General features: G+C 42.2%; 1 protein-coding gene across 1 annotated transcript; it reads right to left on the reverse strand.

Moving 5' to 3' along the window:
• Window positions 1-2,742: 2,742 nt before the first annotated feature.
• Window positions 2,743-15,168, reverse strand: ldhba (lactate dehydrogenase Ba). The gene is made up of 8 exons (XM_042077903.1): window positions 15,012-15,168; window positions 8,754-8,890; window positions 8,231-8,348; window positions 6,764-6,937; window positions 6,288-6,461; window positions 4,916-5,033; window positions 4,095-4,218; window positions 2,743-3,701 (listed from the first exon to the last, which is right to left on the reverse strand). Exons 2-8 carry the CDS (start codon window positions 8,880-8,882, stop codon window positions 3,534-3,536), a joined length of 1,005 nt encoding a protein of 334 aa, XP_041933837.1. The 5' UTR covers window positions 8,883-8,890; window positions 15,012-15,168; the 3' UTR covers window positions 2,743-3,533.

The following is a 15,168-nucleotide window of genomic DNA, read 5'->3' on the forward strand; positions in this document are numbered from 1 at the left end:
TCAGAATGACTAATGAATATGTTGGTGGTATTGGGTGAAGTTTGGTAATAAGCTGTTGGTATTTTCTTATGCCGATCCAACGACAGAGTGCACACTCTGTCAAAAGCAAACAACACTGTGCGTCAGTCCACTCACTCACAAACAGGACCCGGACCATGAAAACAGAAAATGACTTAGTACTACGTGAGAAGATAACCATCACCTGATCTTTATTTTTATACGGCCCAAAACAGACCGGTGAAGGAACTCACCAACCCCTTGTGTGTCCACTAGTCATGACTCGTTTCCTTTGTCCAGGATTCACATTGCTCTCAGTACACTTATTGTTTCCAGAAATAAAATGGAACTACAAGTAAATACAAGCTAGATATAAACTTGCTAAAATTGCTATGACAACCGAAATGGTTAAAAGGAGGACGTTGATTTAATCTAGCGGGCAGAAAATGGTTCATGTAGAGAGCCAATTTATTTGTCATTTCAAGATGTCAAGATTTGTCATTCCAACAAGTCTGTTGGTTAGGTCAAACCTAATGGCAGAAAATATGACATTATATTTTATTTCATTGTACTATACTTTTCTTTTATCATTGTCACAAACTTCATCTGCCATTTTTTCCCCATTTTGTAAAGTTGTATGGCTTTTATCGCTGCCTAGGCCTACTGTATTAAGAACCATGCACGGCAACTTCATATGCATGGCAACTTCATATGTTAAAAACAACAGTGTCTCGAAATGATTTAATTTAGAAGTTTCATTTTTTAGGCTACCAGTAGCCTACTACAGTGTACGGTTATGGCCATCATCGTTGTCATGACTGTTTATGGGGAAAGCCTATGGGGAAGCCTAATTTTCGTCGAATGAAACAAAAATAATTCATTAGCCTAAATAACTGTAAACTAGCCTACCATCGGCACGTAATCATATTTTAGATAATGGCCTGGCAGCGCGCACTGGTGAACGTTGGTTCCAGGAAACGTCAATTAGACTACTCATCATCACTGGGGCGAGTGAACTCTTCTTCACCAATTTGGTGGCAGCCAGCTTATTCGCTCGATTCCCATGCTTGATGGACTCGGTCATTAAAGGGTACCTCGCAGTGGTATATATGCACACAGAGATCTTGCGAGTGGCTATGTTCGGAGAGAAGCAGGTTGGCTATAAGAGACGTTGCGTAAAATAGTATATGCAGGTCAAATAACTTTGGAAATCTCCCAGTATCCCATAAGCATGAGAATGCACGTGCTTTTACTAGTTTCAGCGATAATTTGCCAATATGGTGCAACGGGGACGTTGATGCAGGACTATGAAGATCCAGAGTTTACCACCAGCACCCAAGGTAAATTTGACTTTACTCAAACATTTCTATTAATTAAACGCTAACTGTTTTAGTTTTAGTAGAAGAGAGGACCGATTATGCCATTATTCTTTTTGAAAAAGGTAAAAAAAAAATGTAAATAAAAATAAAATAAAATGTATGAAAACTGTTTTAAAACTAAAAGGAAAGCAAAGTGTCTTCTTTTTATGAAAACATTTTATGTATGGCAATTTTACTTCTCCAGAGCCTGCACCTTTTAAGGTTCGCCGGTATGCAGGAGTAACTCGGAGACAGACTGACAGCTCAGAAGCATCTGAAGATGAGGCTCTTTGCTTATTGTCAAGGGACCGAGACGCCTTGATACACCTATCCTGCAAACAGAGACTAACTCGGAGTAATTTTAATATAAACCCGTTTGGACTGCGATTTGGGAAACGTCAGAATCTCAACACTCCAACTGTGAAGTCGGGACCCAGAAAGCTCCTGCCAATTTTACTCTACCTTCGGGACCGGCAGATCGCTACCTGAAAAGATCTACATCTACTAGACCACCAAGCCAAGTTTTACCTTTTTTTAAAGTATAAACTGTTGTGTTATTCATGTTGTAGCCTACTTAGTGCGCACTTTTGTTATCAAGACAAAAAAAACAAGTGCATGTGTAGTTGTAAATGAATAATTATGAATAATAAATGTTTTTATACCATTCTCTTTTCCTGTTAATGTATTAGACGCAATGGCGGCCATTATGTTCTTGCCAAAACGAAACATTTTTAAATTTAACTCCTACGGAGCCCTCGAGGAGTTGTTGCAAGATTGTTTTGTGTATCGGGAGAACGTGCGCTCGTTTATTAAACTGTGCTCTCATTTTTAGATTGTGTGCACAACTCCGTATAATGTGCGTTCATTTTACTACATAGTGCACTTCTTTTACTAAACTGTGCACTCCTTTCAGTAAATAGCATACTTTAACTAATTTCCTAATGTAGGTGCTCATTTTACTAAATTGTGCGCTCATTTCAAAATGAGAGCACCATTTAGTGAAATGAGCGCACAATACAGTAAACGAGCCCACAATTTAGGAAAATCAGTGCACAATATAGTACAATGAGAGAACGATTTAGTAAAAAGAGTGCACAATTTAATAAAATGAGCACCGAATTTAGTAAAACGAGATACACACCAGAACATATCTTGGAATGACACCTCTGGGGTTCGTAAACTCCAAATATAGTCACTCCTGTATTTCTGGCTTTTGGCGTAGCCTAAATCTTCCAGTCAGAGTGCTGTTTTGACTAGAATGGATCACTTAAAACTCTGTAGTTGAGGTACATTCCCTCTTTGTCACTAGAGGGGGCCAGTGCACTGAATTTAATACCCACCATAGCAACTATTTCACAAAAACAAACATGAACCAAACTGAGACAAATTAATTCCGCTTACATCTTTATTAACTTAAACATCAGTGTTGTCAGCTTTAAACACATTCAACAGCGTGAATGGCATCTACATTTTGATTTTTTAAAAAAGGACCATGTTTGTTCACCTCCACCTTGGCAGACCTCCTTATTGACCCAACATATAGGATACAGTGGAGTGCCCGAAAAAAAAAAAATCATCCTCTTCCTCATACCTGGGATCAACAAAGCGCTACTGCTGCTGTGTGTGTGTCTACAAGTACACTGCTGGAGTAGAATACAAGAGGCTGGAAGGGAGATAGACTGAGGTTCTGGCCCCTACACTGCAACGCTCATAGGGAGGACGTTGGGTGGCAAAGCTCACATTCTTGGTTTCTTACACCAGCTTAATGAGACATCCAACGATGTTTCCTTCATGGTGGTGGTGGTGGGGGGGGGGGGGTGCAATTGAGAAACCACTAAGCAAAACAACACAATGACCAATGCAATCACGTCCAAAATGGAAGTCTACGGGCAAAGGAGGGTTGGACGGAGATGTAAGGGTGAACATCCGTCACAGAGAACAGCTAGGAGTGTGTGCATGTGTCATGTCCTTGGAGTGTGTGAGATCGGGAGTGCTACTTGGAACAAGCGTGTGTGTGTGTTATTGGGTGTAGAGTGTGACCACTCAGTCAGGGCAGGAGTGTAGCTCAGAGTGTGAGCGATTTAAATTTTTAAATCAGACTGAGATACTGTATGTGTGTGTGTGAGAGTGTGTGTGTGATTCTCTGGGTATATGTATGGCATGTACAAGAGCATGACTCTAAATGTCCTTCAGGTCCTTCTGGATGCCCCAGAGTGTGTCGGCACTCTTCTTGAGCTGGCCAATCTCGTCGTCGGTCAGCGTCATGTTGACCACGCTGCACACGCCGGTGCTGTTCAGCACACAGGGCAGGCTCAGGTACACCTCATCATTGATGCCATACATGCCCTGTCAATCAAACACAACAGCCAATCAGTGACAAGCACTCAAAGATATCTCCTCCCATGAGAAATGATCACATTTGATCATTATATACATCTGAAACTAAATTGTGTGAGTGAAATAAAAAGAGAGGAAGAGAAAAGAAAGGCATTCTGGTCTGAGCTAAAAACAGAATAAATGTGCAGAATAATGTCTAATGTGTTTAATGTCTATTAAATGGCACAATAAGGGGGTACTAATACATATGGAAGATCCAGACCAGGAAAAGGAGAAGGGGAAACTGCATAAGGTGTGTGTGCGTGCGTGCGTGCGTGCGTGCGTGTGTGTGTGTATGTATGCCTGCATGTGTGTAGTGTATGTGCAAATTGAAAGGGGGAACAAATCCTCCTGTCCCCTCACCTTGACCATGGTGGAGACGGGGTGGACCCTATTCATGTTCTTCACCAGGCTCTCTGTCAGGTCAGCCACGCTCAGGCCAATGGCCCAGTTGGTGTAGCCCTTCAGCTTGATCACCTCGTAAGCACTACACAGACACAGACACACACACACACAAACACACAGACACACACACACCCACGCACACACACAAACACACAGACACAGACGCGCACACACACACACGCACACACAGACACACGCACACAAACACGCAGACAGACACAGACACACACACATACACACACAAAAGAGGTCAATCAATGGCCCACAGAGAAAACAGGAAACAGGAAGGCAAAAAAAGTCAGCATGTGCTGATTATAGTGAAAAAATAACATGTCCAGCTAGCGGTCAACAAATTAGCACCACTTAGCACCTCTCTAATTTATATGTGTTCTAGTCCAACAGACTGCCAGGAGTCATTCAATACTTCAGGGAAATGCACCTATGTGCACATTTGCAGAGAAGTCTTGCAAAAACACAATCTGTTTTTGTAGTATGGAGTTTACAGCCGGAATCTATTGCATGATGTTGATCTCATATGGCTTTGAACCATACTCATACGTAACAAACATATTTTTACATGCAAGCCCATCAAAGTAGCTAGTAAATATCTGACATTTGCAGGTCTAACTATTCTCAGAAATATTATATAGAAGAATTAAGTAGAATTATATAGAATTCTATATTTTATAGAATACTGTACTGTAAGTCAAAAGGGCTACAGTGAGCCAAAGGGGTTTCCATCTTGTTATGCGTAGGTAAAGTACAGTTAGGGAGCGCACCTGTCGACCACCATCTTGTGGGCCTCCTTCCAGTTCTCCTTGTCTCCGTCGGTGCCCATCTCGGGGTTGAGCTTCTGCAGGTTCACGCCGGCCACATTGGTGCCGCTCCACACGGGCACTGGGGATCACACGGGCACAGACTCTTTACACTCAGAGTGCTTCTCATGTTTTCATTCACACAAATAAAGGCATAACATGAAAAAACCTAAAATATGTTTTAACCCGTTTAATCCCAAATTTTTCCCAGACTAATATCAGACAAATATCAAAATCATGTGTCTTGTGTAACACTTTGAAGTAATCAATTACTATTTTTTCAAATTTTCCTGAAAAAGTGGGTGAAAAGGAGTGTTTTATACTTGGTCACAATTGTGACCGGTAGGAAACAACATAGTCCGATTTTAGGGATTTTCACACATTTCATTGTGCAATCATCTAATTTCCAATAAATTCCGGGCAGAGATGATATGGGGACATTGTCCCAGGTCTGTTCTTCACATTTAATTTTTTTTATCACAATACAATACTCAACATTGCCTCAGCAATTCTCTATTATATTCTAAGTGTGCCCATTTTTACATAGAAAAGGCATTATATCACACTGTTATGACTATAGTGTAAACAACACCACAATACAACACCCTACAATACAACAACAACCACAAATGTTACAAAAAGTGATGTTGTTTGTCTGTTTGTTTATTATTGTATTATTTAATTGTATAATTAATTAATTAATTACACAACAGATTGTCCTGCAAGTCTAATGCCATACTTCCAATGCCATTAATTGCCTTTCCATTGGACCAGCAATTAGTCTCCTTTGCTCAGTGGTATTGTTAAGGTCACTAAATGAAGTGAACCTGTTACCTGTAGGGTAGCCTGGCTAGCGCCACCACTTCTCAATGAGACGTGGTCTGGGAACCAAACGTTCATTTTCTCGTATTTGAAAAAAATGCCCAGATCCGTTTATTGGGTGCCACGGATGTCTATCAAATGCGTCTGTGCATAGCTCATCATCGTCTTGCTTTCCCACCTGTTCTGTGATTGGTTCCCTATCTCAGGCGAAAATTTGCTCCATGGTCTCCAGGCTGCCTTAGCAGCGTGAATCAAATCGCGCGCAAGGCAGCATGGGAACACCCAGGCTACCTGTAGGGTATACTACGAAGCTCGATTAGTGGGTTAGCGAGGTATGTTGCGCTCAAAGCCAGAGTATGCTGACACGAAAGTGGCTCTGTTTTAGCATCACTGTATCACCATGGTTTCTTATGCGGTCAAACCTGGTCGAGAGCAGGTTATGTGCTAAGTTATAGCTCAAATCATGTAAAATACGCACACACACACACACACACACACACACACACACACTCACCGCTGGTATCTCCATGCTCTCCCAGGATCCAGCCGTTGAAGCTGCTGGAGTGGATGCCCAGCCTCTCGGCCATCAGGTAGCGGAAGCGGGCAGAGTCCAGGTTGGTGCCGCTGCCAATCACGCGGTGCTTGGGCAGCCCGCTCAGCTTCCAGGTGACATAGGTCAGCACGTCCACTAGAGGGCAGACAAGAGACACAGGGTTGACCTCCAGGCTGGGTCTCTTAATATGGTAAGGGCAATTTAGTGTGTTATGTTTTTGAGACTCAGAGACAGGGTGAGATTGATGAAAAAACAAGGGAAAAAAAAGAAATAGAGAAAGAAAGAATGTGAACAGAGAGAAATAAATGAAAGAAACAATGAAAGGACCAGAAAAGAGAGTACAAAAAGACATGGGGGGGGGGGGGGGGGGGTAATAACAAGAGAGAGGCAGGAGATAGTGCCTGAGTGTGTGTGTGTTTGTGTGTGTGTGTGTGTACCTGGGTTGGAAACCACAATGATGATGCAGTTGGGGCTGTACTTGACGATCTGGGGAATGATGTGCTTGAAGATGTTGACGTTCCTCTGCACCAGGTTCAGGCGGCTCTCGCCCTCCTGCTGGCGCACGCCAGCGGTCACCACCACCACGCGGGAGTTGGCCGTCACTGCGTAGTCTGATGAAACAGGGGGCACGGGAGGAGATGTCAGACTCACCTCATCAGAGTCTAAACCAGCGCTATGTGTCTTTAAGATAAACAAACCGTAGACCGAAAACTGTGTTTCCAAATAAGAAATCTGAGTGAAAGTATGGTGCAAATATGACAAAAAATAGGAGATATATGGAGAATACTGTAAAGCAAAACCATTAGTAGAAGTATTTGATGTCCATGTTCAAGGGAAGAGGACATCATGTTCTGTATGTTCAGTCATACATGACTGATCAGATCTTACAAAAACATTCTGGATGAAACTGCAAATTTGAACTCCCCTGTTCACGGGCAGGACACCCTGGGGTGAAATATGTCTACAGTGCCAGTTGATTTGCATGTTTGTTACTTGCATGTTGCGTACTGCCTTAGTGACTCAAGTCACCCAGCCAGTGAGAGACAGTCACTAACTATCAAAAAAGCTACAACGTGTACTATGTAATATCAGAAACCCAAATGTTAACAGAAGAGTAGGCGATGGGGCAGTGGTTATCCAGTGCTGTCTCTCTCACTCTGAATGAGGGTACAAAAAGTGATGAGACTGCTTTCTGGCCACAACTGGTCAACTTTCTGTCTTAACTGTTCAGACTGCTCATCAACGATGGAAAAGTCATTTTCTAAAACGGATAGTTCCGGTCCTTGATTATGACTGGCTGAATTGCGTTCAGTGCCGTTGTAAAACCCAGCATAACCCTACACGTTGACTACACTACGTTCTATGTCACTGCGCCACCATTCTGAAAGAGGAAATATATATCTTGGCGGACAAAATTATCATCTATGAATAAATTGTTACATTCCTCGTTGCTGGGCCTTTATTTAATGAAATCTGGCCAGATATACGCAGTAACCGTTTTAGAAAAGCAATAAGTCACTCGACTTCGTAGGTTACACTGATTTTAGAACAGCTAAGAGCTGTTTTAAGCACTCCGCTCACGCATCATGCCTAATGACGCCCCTTAGCCATTTTAAAATCAGTGTAACCTATGGCCTCTCGGGGCTTATTGTACTATAAGCATATTTACAGTATGTGTATTGTGCCATTATCGAATATGAAATGATAAGGTTGGCAGTAGCAGAACTGCTGCCAGTGTGAACAAGCACACACAAGTTGAGCCGCAGCAATGCTGCAGCACACGTTACACATCCAGGCATGTTCTAACATCAACTAACGCTTAACATTGTCTTCAACAACTCCATCTGGGGAGTTTCAAGGTCCCTGCAGAGAGGTGAAAGGTTGTGAGCTGTGGCCTCGCTCACCCTTGTCGGCCACGATGACTGGCGTCTTAAGGAACAGACTGCCGTGCTGCAGGTCCATCATCTCTCCCTTCAACTTATCCTCCATCACATCGACCAGGGCCAGCTCATCAGCCAGATCCTACAGAAGGGAGGAAGAGAGAGAGGGGGGGGGTCAAAGAATAAAAAAATATGACCTTGTACTTGCTAGCACTGACCCTGATAGTGCTGACATTTTTACGCCACTTGAACAACAAATGAAAAGTTACATTTTCAGACTAAACAGGACAGTTCAGAGTAAAAATACTCATGACTTTACTCATTTGTGTTTCTTTTTGTAATCAAATCAAAGACCTTGTTTTTGTTAGCACTTTGCACTTATCAAACTAAAAGACCCTATTTTTAAATAAGCGCAAAGGTTATGAGTGAACGTTTATAACAATGCAAATCATGACGTTCTTACTCTGCTTTTTTTTGTTTGTTTGTCTTTGTTTACATGTTTGTATGCTTTAACACTGAAGGACTTGCTGCTTATGAGGAGACCTACCCTGAGCAGGACGCTGACGGCGCAGGCCATCCCCACCATGCCGACGCCCACAACGGTCACTTTGTTCCTGGGGGGCTCAGCGGGGCCCTCGGCCAGGGGGGTGATGAGTTTCTGGAGGGTAGAAGACATTTTCCACGCTGGCGGGGGGGGGGGGAAAGCAGAACAAGGCAGGTCAGACATATGTTCACACTTCACACACACTCAGGTGAACATAAAGACAAGCATCAATTTAAACAGATGTTTGAAGAGATTTAAACAGGGAGATAAAAGTACACTGTAAATATATGAAATTAAAACATATCTGGCTGGGGACATTCAAAAATCCCCAAGAGGATCTGGCTCTAGGACTGATATGACATCGATCTGGACCAACTCAGGTCCCAAGTCAGGTGCTATCTGAATGAATGAGGCAATATATATTCAAATGTTTAACATGTTTACTTTGTATACACATATATATTTAAACTGAGTATATACTCTACAACACTCAAATGTTTTTCCTTTTTTCTTAAATGTAATGTGTGCCCATGTGGGTATAGCAACAGATTACACAAGCATTTCACATCAATAAGAGACAAATGAAAGATAAGGGAAATAGACTAACCACCATTGACTAATCATGGCTCATATTTATATGTTGCATAAGAGGCTAGGCTGTTGTTGTGAAAGGAGCTGTATCTAAATTTACAAATTAATAAGAAACAAATCAATCAAATCAAATCTATGGCTCAACGTCACCTGTTACATGTCCATTATATCAACTAGACTATTGTTGTGAAAAATGTGTTTACTAACACTTTCCTCAGGGTATTAGTGCAAACCTGGCAATTTTAAACCCAGACCGTGGGTCAGAGGTCCCTCATTAAAGAAGACCCTGCTAAACTCATTAGCCAGAGGCTAACACTGTCTGCAGGCATTCATGTCTAATCCTGACACACCTCTTAAGTCTGGTCCGCACAGGTGGCTCACACACCAGACAATAACATTTCAAGACAGTGATTTGAGCTACAGGACTAGATGTTCAATTCTAGGGTTAGGGACTTCTTACAGCAACCAAACCTCTCAAAGGCACATGCCCAGCTAACCTAGACTATGCATTATGACACATCAGGGTGCAATTCAATCACCATACTAATATTTACCTAAACTTCACACTTAGCAACAAATCCAACCCAGACAGGCAAAACAGAGTGACAGAGGATAATCCAGTAGAGAGGAGGCAAAGGATCAGCGCATGGGCTATACAACCACATGCCTTCCTACACACAGAAGATTAGCGTCTTAAAATAGCACATTTTAAGGATACCATGAATACCTTCCACCACCGAGAGACACCTTAACCCAGTGCTGAACATTAGCATATGGATCCTCAGAGGCTCAAAATGTTACAGATGCTGAAGGTGAACTCAATATCTCACAGAGCGAGAGAGAAGAGAAGAGAAGAGAAGGGAGGAGAACAGGCACTAACTGGACTGTGCAACAGGTCTCAGCAGCCTCAGCATCATCTTGCCTCACTTGTCATCCAACTTCAAGCGCACACAGGAGAACTCTCCCGTCCCTTCTCCTCCACGTTAAATACATCCCTAAGGCTAACCTTCGACCAGCTATCATATCACTCTGCCTGATACTGACACACACACACACACACACACACACACACACACACACACACACACACACACACACACACACACACACACACACATCAAATCTGAAAACACAAACAAGCCTTGCTGGAGTCTATGGATGGCGACAAGGCCTGTGGACGAGCCCAAACAACCCTGATTACAGCCAAAGGCAGGTTTATCAGGGTGGATGCGTGTGCTTGTATGACAAACAGATGTACTTTGGCCCCACTGTGTCATCTTGGTGCCAAGCTAGAGATGCTGACTTGTGCCTGCCCAGGCTTCATGACCAAGGATGGGCAGTATTTATGATAAATCTATTTAAACTATGTATTTAAAATACAAAATAGCATTTTGTTATTTGTATTTTATTGGGTTGAAAAAAATGGCTGTGTATTTTGTAGTTAAAATAATGGGTTATGTTAGATATTTGCCCAGATTTATTGTGATCAGAATACTGATATTCAGGATGATGATCCAGTGCAAGATGAGTAACATGCATAGCCGTGGGAAGTGGGGGTGCTGGAAAGCACGCGTATTTATATGTCATACCACTCACGATCAGAAAAAAAAGAAGCTCTCCGTCCCCCTGCCTATTATTCCATCATGCACTAAAAAATGTTAGGCCTACATTAGACCTGGGAGATCTAAACAAAAACTAAACAAATTAACAAAACAAACCTGAGGGAGATATCCTATGACGCTAGCTTTATGGTACGACAATATGCCATATTAAGTAGGCTAGCTGAATATTACCGTGAGTTTCCCAAGGAGCTAAACACGGGCCGCCTCAATCTTCAGCTTAAAATGATGCATAGTGTTATCGGGGAGTCTCGGTGCACCACGGTGAAAGGTGGCATGGATATTAAGTAAGCTCCATCCACAAACAAGAGCTCTCTTCAGCAAGGTAGATGAACTTATTCATCTGTGTCTTTGCATGCCTGTTTCAGTGGCCTCAGAGCGTTCGTTCTCTTCTTTTTGAAAGTGTAGGTTAAAGGCTACACTGTGCGTTTATGATGTCAGCATTTGTTGTAGGCTATATTTGTGATATGTGGATCAATTTAATGTAGGCTAGCCTATGAATATTGTGTTGTGTAGGCCTATGTTATGCATATGTTTTGAGTCAATGTGTTCTGTCTAATATGCTGTGCGATAGGGTCTTTAGCCTGTTTTGACACCCATGTCAGAAGCGTCAATAATTATTACGTTTTATTAATGTTGGTGTTCAACAGTTTTATATTTCTCGTGTTCACCGTCGATTTCGGTGCAAGGCTACAGCAACTGTTACCTTACTAGTGTAGCGTCAGATAGCAGACGGTTACTTTGTTTGCGTTAGTATCAATCTGTGGTTTGCATTTTTTCTGTAGTGTAGCCATAATGTTCTTGACAGTGATGTATGCCTGTGCTGTGTGTCATGCAATGCCCCCCCACTACAGCACCCCCAACCAATACAGCACCCCCAACCAAAACTCACTTCCCACGGCCCTGGTAACATGTAGGTTGCCTTCGCGCACACACACACACACACACACACACACACACACTTGGCTGTGATGTGCCTGTGTCCTCCAAAGCTGATAATACAAATGGCATGTTTCTGAGCAATGTCATTGGGCAATGTTCCTGAGTAGGTTCTGGCACGTTAGGAAAACTCTTTTTCTTGGGAACTTCAATCATCAGTAGGCAAATAAATATGATAATCCAATCGGAACACATTCCACTGATTATGTGGTTGCCCTGCTCAAAGAGTTGCCACATGCATCACCTAAAGCAATATCAAGTATTCTGGTCATGCACAGACAATGTCAGAGACTTCTTTGGATGTCAGTGTATGTCAGTAAAGGTGCCATGTGTAAGAATTGAGGTAAAAATATCCAAAAAATGAGCTACCCGCATCAAAAGAATGAGAAGAAATAAGGGTGATGATGTCATTAAAAAAATGACAAGGTATAGTGCTGCAGAGATATCAACCTGAATTAGCATGCTAAATTACTAGCCACAGCCCGACAGGTGTCTTAATACCAGTTTCGGCCATGGAAGGCGGTATGCGGGCAACATAACCGCCAGCCAAACTGCAATACACGTTTCTTGGTTGTTAATCTAGGGTAGACCAACTCACTTTCTGGAGGTATACTGCCCCCATCTTTTATGGAATATGGAGTATGAATTGATTTTTTGGCAGACATTACACATGGCACCTTTAAAGGTAATAGTATTGGGTTGCTTTAGGCCCACACTCAGTGGCTATCAGTAGGTTCGGTGATTAGTTTGTACCACTTGTCAAGTTCAGTTGTGACTTTTTGACTACATCTCTTATACAGTGTTTAGGCTATGAGATGTAACAGGCAGGTCAGCATGTGTCATAGGCAGAGAAAAGCTGTTGCTCTCAAACAATGCCCACTTAAATCAACAGAGTCAGTGTACTGATAAAGGAATACACTAAACACACAGATATGGAAGGCTTGCAAAGTGATTTACTGACTTTAAAGATTATTATTATTTTGAAAATACAAAAATACCATATTTTATTTTGATTTTATTTTTATACATGATGTGGCTACTGTATGTTTTGATACACTTAAAATTAGGGTTTTTGATATTTTATTTTAAAATAACATTTTGGTGTATTTTTGCCCATCCCTGTTCATGACCCACCAGGCCCTACTAGGGCGTGTTCATGTGAGTAGTTGGCAGTTTAGAGATTAAACGCCTGATAGAGCTTGCGTGGACACTGACATGCCTCTCTCACACATGCACACACAGGGGCAACACAGGCCCCACACGCACCACATACACTCATCAAACCATATGGTCGTACACAAAGAACTGTTGCCAAAACTGTGAAACTGGCTTTTGGCTGAGCTGTGAGCTCTCTGCCAGTGTTAATACCAACCCCCAACATATCACGTTGCTCGAGACTCTATGGGACTAAATGTAGGGCATGATGGAGAGGCTTCTAAAATCCCTAAACAAATGCACTGGTTACAGCACTTGGTTCCCATCTACTAACAATATAGGACCAACTCACTGATTCTTCAAAAAGAGGACAGGAACAGAATATTTTTACATCCGTTGATAAGGGCAGTTCCAGTGTGTCCACACTGTTGCTAATACTGAAATGTTGGAACCATTTTGAGTGGTTTTAGGCATTCACCTTGTACTTAAACCAGTGCTGTCAAAATTCCAGAAGGTCATATAATCAACCAAGTCTCTTCTTGGACTTGCATTATAACAGGAACAGAGATACACCCTAATAAACATGGCAAAGATTACAACTATATATGATAATCTACAGAAGCTGCAGATACTGACTACCATTTTACTGGTCTAGTTATCGGATCCATCACTTCCAGCAGAGTCAATGTAAAACAGGTAGTAAAGAACAAAATGTGCAAAACTCTCTCAGGGCGCACCGCGCAGCACAGTTGTCTGATAAAGCTGTGCGTAAAACACAGTTTGCATCATGCCACCAGTACCTCGTTGCCTAGCAAAAGAGACTGTCTTGTCGATATAATTAGGCCTACAGCTTGTGATGTACTCATAATGAAAGTGTAAGCTACCCCTAGGACACTGAGAACGCACGTATCCGTTTCGGAAAATGAGGGCCAGTTCCAAACTGCATCTGACAGGCCTGTGCTAGGCCCAATTACAACTATTACGCTTCATAAGATGCATAAAATGGAAACACAAACAGTATCGTGATGTAGACGGTATCTCGTTGCCCCTTTTTAATAAATGATCATTATGTTACGTTCTGTTTCACAGATGTCGAACTAGGGTTATGCGTTACGTAAGCAAGGTCTTGTCCTTATTCAAACAAAATGTGCGAACTCTATCTATCATATAGGCAAATTGTTCTGCACATTCAACGAATCCGCTTTCACCACCAGCAATTTGATTAGTACTGTAGAATAAAGCGGTTATCTATACAATGACGCAAGTGACCGTAATGTCCTTGACGATTTGGATGTTTCTCGGTCTCCTAGAAGATTACACGCGTGCGAAGCTTTATAACGGTCAATCCAATTGTTTTTGTCTTTTGTTTTCTATCAGGTTAAACGCGGAGTTGCATTTTGGCCTGTTTCCAATCGTGGTTAACATAGAGACGGTAAGATGGATCTCTCCAAGTGTCAGATTCCACCATGTTACGTTCATTCAGGAGTATGCTAAGTGAGGCCACTAAACGGAGGCGATGTGTCATCGCAGTTAAGATTAAGGTTGTTATCATAAAACAGAAATGTGTCCTTTTCAGTTCAACTGTATAATTAAGCATTCCTTTGCAACGCATTCATTAGTGCAGGACCATAGCCAGTAAATTTCCGTTAACAGACACCGACAGAGACACAAAGTAACCTTGTTTCATTGTAGGGTATGTACAGCCAGTATCTGAGGTTTCCATTTTGTCCGAAAAATATACGGGTGTACGTGACCATGGCTGGTCTTGTAGAATGCAAAAACACGTTACGTGGATGTAGTATTTACTATAGCCCCACTTTCTTTTATAAAACGTCTAAATGACAGGAAATGGTAATGTGTGATTCAAAGGGGATACAATAGCCTACAACTACAAGCATAATTATAAACATTAGCCTTATTCACCATTGACTCGAAGCAAAAGAGCCAAAGTACATACATTTGTTGAAGCGAGTTTAAACGCGCTTGTGTCCTTTGGTCCAACAAGGCGGATGAAACGGAGAGCACGCTGCAGACACCGTGGCCAGGCAAGGCAGTGAGTGAGCGCGTGATGACTTCGGGAGTATGGAGTTATTGAGCTTCCGTGTATAGGGCGG

This window comes from Alosa sapidissima, chromosome 22 (genome assembly GCF_018492685.1).
Source record: "Alosa sapidissima isolate fAloSap1 chromosome 22, fAloSap1.pri, whole genome shotgun sequence".
In the NCBI taxonomy this organism is placed as follows: domain Eukaryota; kingdom Metazoa; phylum Chordata; class Actinopteri; order Clupeiformes; family Clupeidae; genus Alosa; species Alosa sapidissima.

Coding starts and splice junctions, on each gene's coding strand:
- ldhba (XM_042077903.1), bottom strand. CDS start 8,882: ATGTCTTCTACCCTCCAGAAACTCATCACCCCCCTGGCCGAGGGCCCC. Junction 6,462..6,763: donor CATTGTGGTTTCCAACCCAG/GTACACACACAC, acceptor TCTGCCCTCTAG/TGGACGTGCTGACCTATGTC. Junction 3,702..4,094: donor CCGTCTCCACCATGGTCAAG/GTGAGGGGACAG, acceptor TTTGATTGACAG/GGCATGTATGGCATCAATGA.